The sequence below is a fragment of the Perca fluviatilis genome, chromosome 1 (assembly GCF_010015445.1).
Source record: "Perca fluviatilis chromosome 1, GENO_Pfluv_1.0, whole genome shotgun sequence".
NCBI classification, from domain to species: Eukaryota; Metazoa; Chordata; class Actinopteri; order Perciformes; family Percidae; genus Perca; species Perca fluviatilis.
In genome coordinates, this window is record NC_053112.1 from 8,704,528 (window position 1) to 8,716,467 (window position 11,940).

Consider the following 11,940-nt stretch of genomic DNA (forward strand, 5'->3'; position numbering starts at 1 on the left):
TTTAAGGACAGTTTGAAGCTAATACTTTTGCACTTTTACTGTGTGTGTGTGTGTGTGTGTGTGTGTGTGTGTGTGTGTGTGTGTGTGTGTAGACTCTGGGAACAGATGTGTTGTGTGTGTGTGTGTGTGTATAAGAAAAAGCGGGCCAGACATTCGAGTTGTACTTTCGTCTGCTGTCGTGTGCGTTTGTGTGCATGTGCATGTGAGCCGCAGGTGTGTGGTCATCAGGGTGTTTGCACGAGGGCGTGTGGTGTGTATGTGTGTTTGTGTATGAATGTTAACAGCTAACAGAGGCAGGACTTTTAAATGTGTAACCTGTTTGTCTGCTTCAGGTGAAGTAGTCGTTGACCTGCCTGCAGCTCCTCTCGTCAGTCCCAGCCTGCAGAGCAAACAGTCGGACTCATGACTCTGTTTGCACACAGTTTGACACAACTTCAACAACTCGGAGGCCAAAACACCTGCCTGATGGACCCTGAGGTCAGTTTCACTCATTCATTTTCCTGTGTGGTGCTTGGTCCTTAAGGTGGCAAGTTTTGGGTGACAGTGTTTCAGTTTCAGGTGATAGGTAGTTTCTGTCAAGTGTTCATCTTGACTACTTTGAGAAATTGTTATACAGGTCTTTTTTTTTGTTACAGTTTGTTTTACAGTTTGTTTTTATCAACTCATATGCATGTGCATCATGTTCAACCAGCAGTCACAATGATTCTTCTTCAGTTCATTTTGAACTTGCTGTTCTTCAACTCACCTTTAATCACTTCAATCAACAGTCTTATCATTAAATGCATCTAAAAAAACAGAACAAATCATGCTTCATATAAAAAGTCATGTCAGTTCTGTCAGTTGGTCTGCACCTTAAAGTGTTTACCCTCTTATTATTACAAACTACAAATCTTCTGCTGCCACCAAATTACACATGTGCTGATTGCTTACCATTTATTGTCGTCAAAACACATTTTATTTTAATTGAGTGCAAGCTCTATTGTGCATTCAGCCTCTACTTTCTGAACATGTTTTTTAACTTTTATAACTGCAGGCGGGTGCACTTTGGCTTACCTGTAAAATGTGTAATATTTAACTTCTTAAGTAGTAAATCAGCTGACGCCTTTGCTCAGAATCTATTTAGAGCCGTGTGTAATACTAACTAAATGCCAATAATGTGATTGATGTTAGTATTTGGTTTCACACATTAAATGTGGAGGCAGATTTTGTTAAAGACGTGCAGGACACCTGATGCAAAACTACAGACTGATAAAGTTTTCTAAACATTAAAACTACACTTCTTTTTTTTAAATATAGGACCATTTTAACACCTCATATTTAGGGTTTTGATTGATTTTTGTGTATTTTTCTATAATTGTATCATAACAACTTTTGGGGTTTTGTGGTTCACAGTTATGTGAATGTTGAGTAAAATGTTATCAAAATCCTTCCCAGTTTGACATCTTAAATGCCTGAAAAATTCTTCTTATTTTTTTTTACTTCAAATTGAACGTAATTTTTACTTTCTGCCATGTAATTTTGAATTCTGTAGTCACATTGATATTGAGATAATCCTGCGATAGTTATTGTAGTATTTATGAAGTCATTATTGCCTAAACACATTGAATATTTGTTGCTATAATGGCACACTGAAGTGGGGTCAAAATTCAGCAGTTTTTAAAATCATACATATTAAATTTTACATGACCGTTTAATTTACACATTTTTATTTTGAAGTGTTATGTTAAAACTGCAGTTAGGTGTTTGTGTGGAAAAAAAATCCTAGTTCCATCCATCCAGCGTATCTTTGCACATCATTTCACACGATCTGGAAAGAACATAGTGTGTCTGGATTCACTGGAGGGCTGCCAGCGCTCTTACTTCGATACTACAACGCAGTGGGTGTGGTCACTTATGACTTTGTCTGCTTACAAAAAGGAAACACCCCAAAAAAAGAACATTTGTTCAAGAAACTCTCGATAAACCTGTTATTGGTGTTCCTCAAGGCCAAACCTCAAATACCTGAACGATGAGCGAGTTACCTGGCTATCACTCACCCACAGTCGTGTACAGTCAAAGTGTTCTGTGCTGCTTATTTTGCGTAGTTTCTGCCGTCCCCATGAGGAATTCAAAGTAATGACAACAAAACTGTTGGCGCGTCCACATGATACAAGCCTTCTTATCTTCACTCGAGTTTCTGCGCGCGAAAGTCGCCGGATGACACAATCTCCTGAACATAGCCACAGTGAGAAATCCAGAGAGAGTTGTGTGGAGCTGATAGTCTTAATTAGCTTTGGAGCAACTCATTTGGCAATGGCTTAAATGTAACGGAAGAATTCAGTAAAATAAAGTGTCTCCCAGGGGATGTGCTCATATGAGAATTTGAGTATTTATCATGGTCTGAATTAACTGTTGATATACTGAGATAACATGTAAAAAGTCAACAAAAACGGGATTAAAAAATACTTTAATGACTGCAAATATATATATAAAAAAAAAACTTTTGAATTGAAAAATGGGTATCGATATGAATTTTTATGAAACAATGTGCATTTTTCAATAGTCTTTTTCTGCTGTCAAAACATTGCTTTGTAAAAGCATACCCTTGCGCTTTTTCATTTGTTCTCACAGCTGTAATAAAATAAAACACAGTGTCTCCCATGCATAAAATATATTAAGTTGGCCAAGTGGATTTGCCCCACCCAAAGGTTTTTTTATGTTCTTGTATTTCTTGTTCCCTCCTTTCAAAGGTCTGCTTAGAAATGCAGTTAAAACTGTGTTTGCCAAAGTGGTGCATTTATGTGCTGTCAACATAGACTGTACATTAATGGACAGTGCATGTTTGACGTCACCCATTGGTTTATGGAGATCTGCTATCCGTCGTTGAGTTTGCAGTTACAGCGCAGCCATCCTGGTTGCGGATGTGGCGATTTTAGACGAGAGGGAGGAGTGAGGGAGGAGCTGCTTACCCTCTACGTTACGTTACACACTTTCACTGGCAATCACATCATGGCCACGCCCTAAAACACCCCCTGCTTTATCGCTGATTTTAAAATCAACGAGACCCTAATTAAAAAAAAGAACATCTTTCTGTGTTGCAGAAGACTGAAAACTAGCGATTGAGACCATAAACTCATTATGAAAATGTTTACTGAGTAATAAATCAAGTGAGAAGTGGGTCACTTTTTCATAGACTTCTACACAAACCGACCTCCTTTTGCAACTGCATGTGTCGCCCCCTGCTGGAATTCAGATAGAATTCACGTTTAATGCACTTCCGCATTTGCAGCACTTCTCTGAACAAACTTCTTATGTAGTCTTCCTTTACCTCAGTGGTTAAAGCTACTGTTGATAACTTTTATAAAAAATAACTTTTTGTCATATTTGCTCAAACTTTCACTATATCCTGACAGTCCTACATGAATCAGATCATCTCTGAAAAACAATCATGTTCCTTTGCCTCCTCCTAGAGCTCCTAATGGCATAAGGAAAACAACCAATCAGAGCCGAGGAGTCTCTAACGCAGTGTCAATCACTGCTCATGAAATATGAATCCAGATTCTGTTACTGCATTGCCTATTGCTCGCCTTGAATGTTTTCAGAAACATGTTTGAGTTACTGTTTAGCTGTAAAATAAGAAAACTAGCTCCAATCAGTAGACGAACGTTTGATTCTCCCGGTTCATCTGTTCCATTGATGTTCCTGCTGCTTTGTTTTCTAAGCTTTAACATGTTAGAAACATACAGTATCTCAGAAGCTGCACTGTCCAGTATGTCACACGTGTAAAGAACTGCTGTAAATCTATTTACTGAACATTTTCTTTTCTTCTATAGGTTTAATCAAACGGGATTTTGCAATGCCACTGTGACAAAGACACAAGGATCATGGTACGAAACATCCATATATTGTTTTAGTTCTGTGTTTAAAACATTCTATAATAGTTAAATATCTGATGTATGTTGCTTCTCAAAGCTCAAGGCTGTTGAGGTGTGCTTCTGTTTTAAACGCTTTATGAAATGTCTTTGTTTGCAGCCGTCACACCGCAGGGGAAGGAGTCTCTCCGATTCCCTGATCCTGGACCAATCAGATGACGGAGGACTGGTCGTTTCCAGCATTGACAACAAGTCCTCAGCCAATCAGGGACTGAGAGAAGGTATGACCCTTTGGCTAGCTGCTAAAGCTTTTTTCCCCTGTATTGCTTTTAAATGTTTTCCGTCTTGCCTTTAAGAGTTTAAACAGTTGTTCCCTACAAGAACACGCTTTCGAAATTCAAGGAAATTAATGTGCATTTGACTCATATCAAAGGTTGTGTTAACCCTTAATGCTTTAGACTAAGTGAGCAGGAGATAATTAGATGTGCAGTTTTTGTTGAGTCCAGCACTTCAATTATTTTCTTATTGAGCTGTATGGTGTTTTTTTTGGGCTATAGTTTAGTTTTTTTGATTGGCAAAAAAAGTTTTCTCTAACATTTCTGCTCCTTCATTTATGTAAATTAAGTGTAAAGAATTATAGACACACCTTTCAATATTCAGCCCAATTGTAATGGATTGCATATTTTTCTGCTCACTCAGTGTAAATGTATGTAAAATGAACTGTGGTCGAAAAACAGCATAGCAGTTCTTTTCTAAAGATTTGCTGATGAATCAAAGTTTAAAGATTATTTGAGACAAAACCCAATCTCCATTGCCCTGATATTGAAAGTGCCAGGTTTAGGGTTTTGAGTCTTAGTCTACCCTTTCATACATTATGATTTGCGCCCATGAGTGATTGTTAAATGGATTATTCAGCCTTTAATCTGGAACAAGCTACTGTTTTATGCATACACTTGATTCCTCTTTTTCAGGGGATGAACTTTTGGGGGCAACAATCAACTTTGATCAACTTTCAAAAGCAGAGGTTTTGAAAGTACTGAAGATGATGGAGCCGTTTGATGCCAAGGTCCATGTTCTCACCAGGAACAACATGAGCAAGAGTCTTGGAAATTTGGACCAGTGTACCAAGAGTCCTGAGACGGTAGGTGGAGTAAATATATTATCAAGGAATTACTGAATTAGTTAATTAATCATTTTCTTGTACCTTCATGCAGCAGTGGTCCACGTCACATCTCACATTTGTTGAAATGTTCTGATGTTCTGCTCAAGGTTTTAATACAGCAGGTTATACCAGAACAAAAGTTCTTGCTTTGTTTTGTGTAATTTAAAGGGCATTAATTCTTAAATGTTTAACTAAGAGAATTTTTTGTGCCGCAATTTGCATTACATTAAATCATGGAAACAATGCTAAAATTGATCTCCACCCCACAAGAGAATAGTTACCTTAATGGAAATATTATAGTTACATTCAAATAACTAAGTTGTGGTTTATAATTCTAGATGCTGAACGATTCCTACAGCAAACTCTACAATGCCAAAATCAAGAAGTTTATGAAAGATGACTTGCACGGTGCCAAGGAGGGCTCTGTGAACAAGGAGGTTACTCCCAAGTCAACTGTACCAGGCTCATCGAAGGTCAACCTAAAGCACAACATGGGGTTGCCTCGCCTTGGAGTTGACTTTGGAATTGAAAGTCAAAAGAAGAAGACTGTGGCCACAGACGTTGATGCCGGAGAATTATCATATGACAGCAATCTGAACCTTCCACCTATGGGTCTTGGGTTGAATAGGACTTCTCTAAGTGGAGCTCAGGTACCAAGACTGAAAGTGAATGCTAGGAGTCCACAATTTAATGCTCCAGACTTCCATCTGTCCAAAACATTACCAGAGGGTCCAAACACTACAGCTGGTATACGACTGCCAAACACTGATAGTCCGTCAATTGACTTGACAATGCCATATCTTGAAAGAACTCAAATTGGGCTGGAAAGCAATGGGACTTTTAGAGCTCCAGAAATGGGTATGGACTTAAAAAGTTCAGGTGTTACTACCCCTGACATTGGGATAAACCTTAAGGGGGGAAATATCACTGGTCCATCCTTTGACACTGGTGTCCAGACCCCAGATGTAGGAACCCCAGATGTTCCCTCAGGTAAACTCGGTCTCAAGTATTCCAAGAGACTGAAAAACCCACATCTAAATGTGGACAATCCTACCGGTTATGTAGAGTCACCCAAGCTTAGGCTGTCTGGAGGATCTCCTGACTTGGACCTAGAAATGCCAGGTGTTGATGTATCACAACTTGATATACATAGGCCGGACATTGACATGCCTTCAGGGAAAGTCAAAGTGCCATTTAAGAAACCAAAGATTGATCTTAAATCTCCGGATTTAAATCTTGATGCCCCATCTGGTAAATTGACTATGCCCAAATTTGGGTTCTCAGGCAAAGGTGAAGCTGATGGTAAAACACCTGACCTAAGTCTTGAAACACCAAAGATAAAAGGTGGAATTCATGGACCTAATGCAAATCTACCCAAAGTTGACCTAAAAGGACCAAAGTTAGCCATTGGCTCTCCAACTGGAAAATACAAAGCTCCTTCGTTTGAAATGCCCAAATTCGATTTACCAGGCATTCAAGTTCCCAGTTTTAATGGAGAGGGACCAGATGTGGGACCAGATGTGCGATTGGCAGCGCCAGATCTCAAAGCTAGAATTGCAGATCCATATGTTGACATGAATGTCCCCTCAAGTGACTTTGACTTTCCAAGCCCATCTGAAAAGCTCAAAATGCCAGGTTTTGGTCTATCTGGGCCTAAAGTTAAAGGCCTTGAATATGATTTAAAAAATCCAGGCATGGATGTATCCGCTCCCAAGTTTAAAGGGAGGGGCATCAATTTGCCTGGTGGTGATCTCAAAGCTCCAAAGGTAGACCTTAATAGTCCTGATGTGGATGTTAATATGCCTTCTGGTAAATTAGGCATTGATGCAGAAGCTCCCTCTGGCAAGCCTAAACGGCCAAAATTCAAACTCTTTGGCGCATTACCAAAGAAAAAAGATGTAGATATCAATGCAGGGATGAAAACACCCGAACTAGCTCTGAAATCCCCTAAGATAAAAGGCATAAATGCTCCTGAAGTGGATCTTAAAGCTCCAGATTTAGACCTCCACTCTCCAGATTTAAACATTGGTTCACCCAAAGGAAGATTCTCAATGCCAGGTTTTAAAATGCCAGATTTTGGACTGTCAGGACCAAAGCTGAAAGGGCTTGATGGTGATCTAAAGACTCCTGACTTTGATCTCTCCGCCCCTAAATTTAAAGGTGATATTGGTTCCCCAGATTTAAATTTGCCCAAGATGGACCTTAATAAACCAAATGGACATATGGACATAAACACAAATCTGAATTCACCAGATCTGAGTCTGAAAGCTCCAAAGATAAAGGGTGGATTTGATGCCCCTGACTTGGACTTACCAAACATGAACCTTAAAGCTCCCAAGTTAGATGTGAATACTCCAGATGTCAACATTGGTTCACCCAAAGCAAAATTTAAAATGCCTAAAATGAAAATGCCTAAATTTAATCAACCAAAACTGAAAGGACCTGAGATTGATGGAAACTTGGATGGCCCAGATCTTGATGTAACTGTACCAAATGTTAATCTTAAAGGTCCTAAAGCTGAAGTGGGAAAGCCAGATTTTGATATTTCTGGTCCTTCAGGTAAATTGAAAAAGCCAAACTTCAACCTGCCTGATTTTGGACTTTCTGGTCCAAAGTTACATGGCCCCAACCTGGGCCTCAAAACACCTGATCTAGATGTATCTAGTCCCAATCTCCATGGTGGAATAAATGCACCAGACATAAACATGCCCACGTTTGATCTCAAAAGCCCCAAACTAGACCTTAATACCCCAAAGCTCAACTTAAACATGCCATCAGGTAAACTGGAAATGCCAGAGCTTCATGCTCCAGACTGGGATGTCAATGCTCCCTCCGGCAAATTGAAAATGCCAAAATTAAACCTTTCAGGTACATTACCAAAGGGACCAAATATGGACATTGATTCACCAGATCTGAGTCTGAAAGCTCCAAAGATAAAGGGTGGATTTGATGCCCCTGACTTGGACTTACCAAACATGAACCTTAAAGCTCCCAAGTTAGATGTGAACACTCCAGATGTCAACATTGGTTCACCAAAAGCAAAATTTAAAATGCCTAAAATGAAAATGCCTAAATTTAATCAACCAAAACTGAAAGGACCTGAGATTGATGGAAACTTGGATGGCCCAGATCTTGATGTAACTGTACCAAATGTTAATCTTAAAGGTCCTAAAGCTGAAGTGGGAAAGCCAGATTTTGATATTTCTGGTCCTTCAGGTAAATTGAAAAAGCCAAACTTCAACCTGCCTGATTTTGGACTTTCTGGTCCAAAGTTACATGGCCCCAACCTGGGCCTCAAAACACCTGATCTAGATGTATCTAGTCCCAATCTCCATGGTGGAATAAATGCACCAGACATAAACATGCCCAAGTTTGATCTCAAAAGCCCCAAACTAGACCTTAATACCCCAAAGCTCAACTTAGACATGCCATCAGGTAAACTGGAAATGCCAGAGCTTCATGCTCCAGACTGGGATGTCAATGCTCCCTCAGGCAAATTGAAAATGCCAAAATTAAACCTTTCAGGTACATTACCAAAGGGACCAAATATGGACATTGATTCACCAGATCTGAGTCTGAAAGCTCCAAAGATAAAGGGTGGATTTGATGCCCCTGACTTGGACTTACCAAACATGAACCTTAAAGCTCCCAAGTTAGATGTGAACACTCCAGATGTCAACATTAGTTCACCAAAAGCAAAATTTAAAATGCCTAAAATGAAAATGCCTAAATTTAATCAACCAAAACTGAAAGGACCTGAGATTGATGGAAACTTGGATGGCCCAGATCTTGATGTAACTGTACCAAATGTTAATCTTAAAGGTCCTAAAGCTGAAGTGGGAAAGCCAGATTTTGATATTTCTGGTCCTTCAGGTAAATTGAAAAAGCCAAACTTCAACCTGCCTGATTTTGGACTTTCTGGTCCAAAGTTACATGGCCCCAACCTGGGCCTCAAAACACCTGATCTAGATGTATCTAGTCCCAATCTCCATGGTGGAATAAATGCACCAGACATTAACATGCCCAAGTTTGATCTCAAAAGCCCCAAACTAGACCTTAATACCCCAAAGCTCAACTTAGACATGCCATCAGGTAAACTGGAAATGCCAGAGCTTCATGCTCCAGACTGGGATGTCAATGCTCCCTCAGGCAAATTGAAAATGCCAAAATTAAACCTTTCAGGTACATTACCAAAGGGACCAAATATGGACATTGATTCACCAGATCTGAGTCTGAAAGCTCCAAAGATAAAGGGTGGATTTGATGCCCCTGACTTGGACTTACCAAACATGAACCTTAAAGCTCCCAAGTTAGATGTGAACACTCCAGATGTCAACATTGGTTCACACAAAGGAAAATTCAAAATGCCCAAATTCACAATGCCTAAATTTAGTGTCCCAAGACTGAAAGGACCTCATATTGATGGAAACTTGGATAGGCCCGCCGATCTTGATGTAAATGTACCCAATGTTAACCTTAAAGGTCCTAAAGCTGAAGTGGGAATGCCAGATTTTGATATTTCTGGTCCATCAGGAAAATTAAAAAGCCAAATTTGAACTTGCCTGATTTTGGGTTTTCTGGTCCAAAGTTAAATGGCCCTAACCTGGGCCTCAAAACACCTGATTTAGATGTATCTAGTCCCAATCTTAGTGGTGGAATAAATGCACCAGACATAAACATGCCCAAGTTCGATCTTAAAAGCCCCAAACTAGACCTTAATACCCCAAAGCTCAACTTAGGCATGCCATCAGGTAAACTGAAATGCCAGAGCTTCATGCTCCAGACTGGGATGTTAATGCTCCCTCAGGCAAATTGAAAATGCCTAAATTAAACCTTTCAGGTACATTACCAAAGGGACCAAATATGGACATTGATTCACGAGATCTGAGTCTGAAAGCTCCAAAGATAAAGGGTGGATTTGATGCCCCTGACTTGGACTTACCAAACATGAACCTTAAAGCTCCCAAGTTAGATGTGAACACTCCAGATGTCAACATTGGTTCACACAAAGGAAAATTCAAAATGCCCAAATTCACAATGCCTAAATTTAGTGTCCCAAGACTGAAAGGACCTCATATTGACGGAAATTTGGATAGGCCTGATGTTGATGTAAATGTACCCAATGTCAACCTCAAAGGTCCTAAAGCTGATGTCGGAATGCCAGATTTTGATGTTTCTGGTCCATCAGGAAAATTAAAAAAGCCAAATTTGAACTTGCCTGATATAGGGTTTTCTGGTCCAAAGTTAAATGGCCCTAACCTGGGCCTCAAAACACCTGATTTAGATGTATCTGGTCCCAATCTTAGTGGTGGAATAAATGCACCAGACATAAACATGCCCAAGGTCGATCTTAAAAGCCCCAAACTAGACCTTAATACCCCAAAGCTCAACTTAGGCATGCCATCAGGTAAACTGAAAATGCCAGAGCTTCATGCTCCAGACTGGGATGTTAATGCTCCCTCTGGCAAATTGAAAATGCCTAAATTGAACCTTTCAGGTACATTACCAAAGGGACCAAATATGGACATTGATTCACCAGATCTGAGTCTGAAAGCTCCAAAGATAAAGGGTGGATTTGATGCCCCTGACTTGGACTTACCAAACATGAACCTTAAAGCTCCCAAGTTAGATGTGAACACTCCAGATGTCAACATTGGTTCACCCAAAGCAAAATTTAAAATGCCCAAAATGAAAATGCCTAAATTTAGCGTCCCAAGCCTAAAAGGACCTGAGATTGATGGAAACTTGGATGTACCTGATGTTGATGTAAATGTACCCAATGTCAACCTCAAAGGTCCTAAAGCTGATGTCGGAATGCCAGATTTTGATCTTTCTGGTCCATCGGGAAAATTCAAAAAGCCAAATTTGAACTTGCCTGACTTTGGGTTTTCTGGCCGAAAGTTAAATGGTCCTAACCTGGGCCTCAAAACCCCTGATCTAGATGTATCTGGTCCCAATCTTAGTGGTGGTTTAAATGCACCAGACATAAACATGCCCAAGGTTGATCTTAAAAGCCCCAAACTAGACCTTAATACCCCAAATCTCAATTTAGACATGCCATCAGGTAAACTGGAAATGCCAGAGCTTCATGCTCCAGACTGGGATATTAATGCTCCCTCAGGCAAATTGAAAATGCCAAAATTAAACCTTTCAGGTACATTACCAAAGGGACCAAATATGGACATTGATTCACCAGATCTGAATCTGAAAGCTCCAAAGATAAAGGGTGGATTTGATGCCCCTGACTTGGACTTACCAAACATGAACCTTAAAGCTCCCAAGTTAGATGTGAACACTCCAGATGTCAACATTGGTTCACACAAAGGAAAATTCAAAATGCCCAAATTCACAATGCCTAAATTTAGCGTCCCAAGACTAAAAGGACCTAAGATTGACGGAAATTTGGATAGACCTGATGTTGGTGTAAATGTACCCAATGTCAACCTCAAAGGTCCTAAAGCTGATGTCGGAATGCCAGATTTAGATGTTTCTGGTCCATCAGGAAAATTCAAAAAGCCAAATTTGAACTTGCCTGATATGGGATTTTCTGGTCCAGAGTTAGGTGGTCCTAACCTGGGCCTCAAAACCCCTGATCTAGATGTATCTGGTCCCAATCTTAGTGGTGGTTTAAATGCACCAGACATAAACATGCCCAAGGTTGATCTTAAAAGCCCCAAACTAGACCTTAATACCCCAAAGCTCAACTTAGACATGCCATCAGGTAAACTGAAAATGCCAGAGCTTCATGCTCCAGACTGGGATGTTAATGCTCCCTCCGGCAAATTGAAAATGCCTAAATTGAACCTTTCAGGTACATTACCAAAGGGACCAAATATGGACATTGATTCACCAGATCTAAGTCTGAAAGCTCCAAAGATAAAGGGTGGATTTGATGCCCCTGACTTGGACTTACCAAACATGAACCTT

General features: G+C 40.0%; 1 protein-coding gene across 1 annotated transcript; it reads left to right on the plus strand.

The window, feature by feature from the left end:
- Window positions 1–339: 339 nt before the first annotated feature.
- Window positions 340–9,569, plus strand: si:ch211-69b7.6 (neuroblast differentiation-associated protein AHNAK). The gene is made up of 5 exons (XM_039811057.1): window positions 340–477; window positions 3,813–3,866; window positions 4,012–4,132; window positions 4,823–4,992; window positions 5,352–9,569. Exons 2-5 carry the CDS (start codon window positions 3,864–3,866, stop codon window positions 9,567–9,569), a joined length of 4,512 nt encoding a protein of 1,503 aa, XP_039666991.1. The 5' UTR covers window positions 340–477; window positions 3,813–3,863.
- The last annotated feature ends 2,371 nt before the right edge of the window (window positions 9,570–11,940 follow it).

Coding starts and splice junctions, on each gene's coding strand:
- si:ch211-69b7.6 (XM_039811057.1), top strand. Junction 4,133..4,822: donor CAATCAGGGACTGAGAGAAG/GTATGACCCTTT, acceptor CCTCTTTTTCAG/GGGATGAACTTTTGGGGGCA. Junction 4,993..5,351: donor GTACCAAGAGTCCTGAGACG/GTAGGTGGAGTA, acceptor TTATAATTCTAG/ATGCTGAACGATTCCTACAG.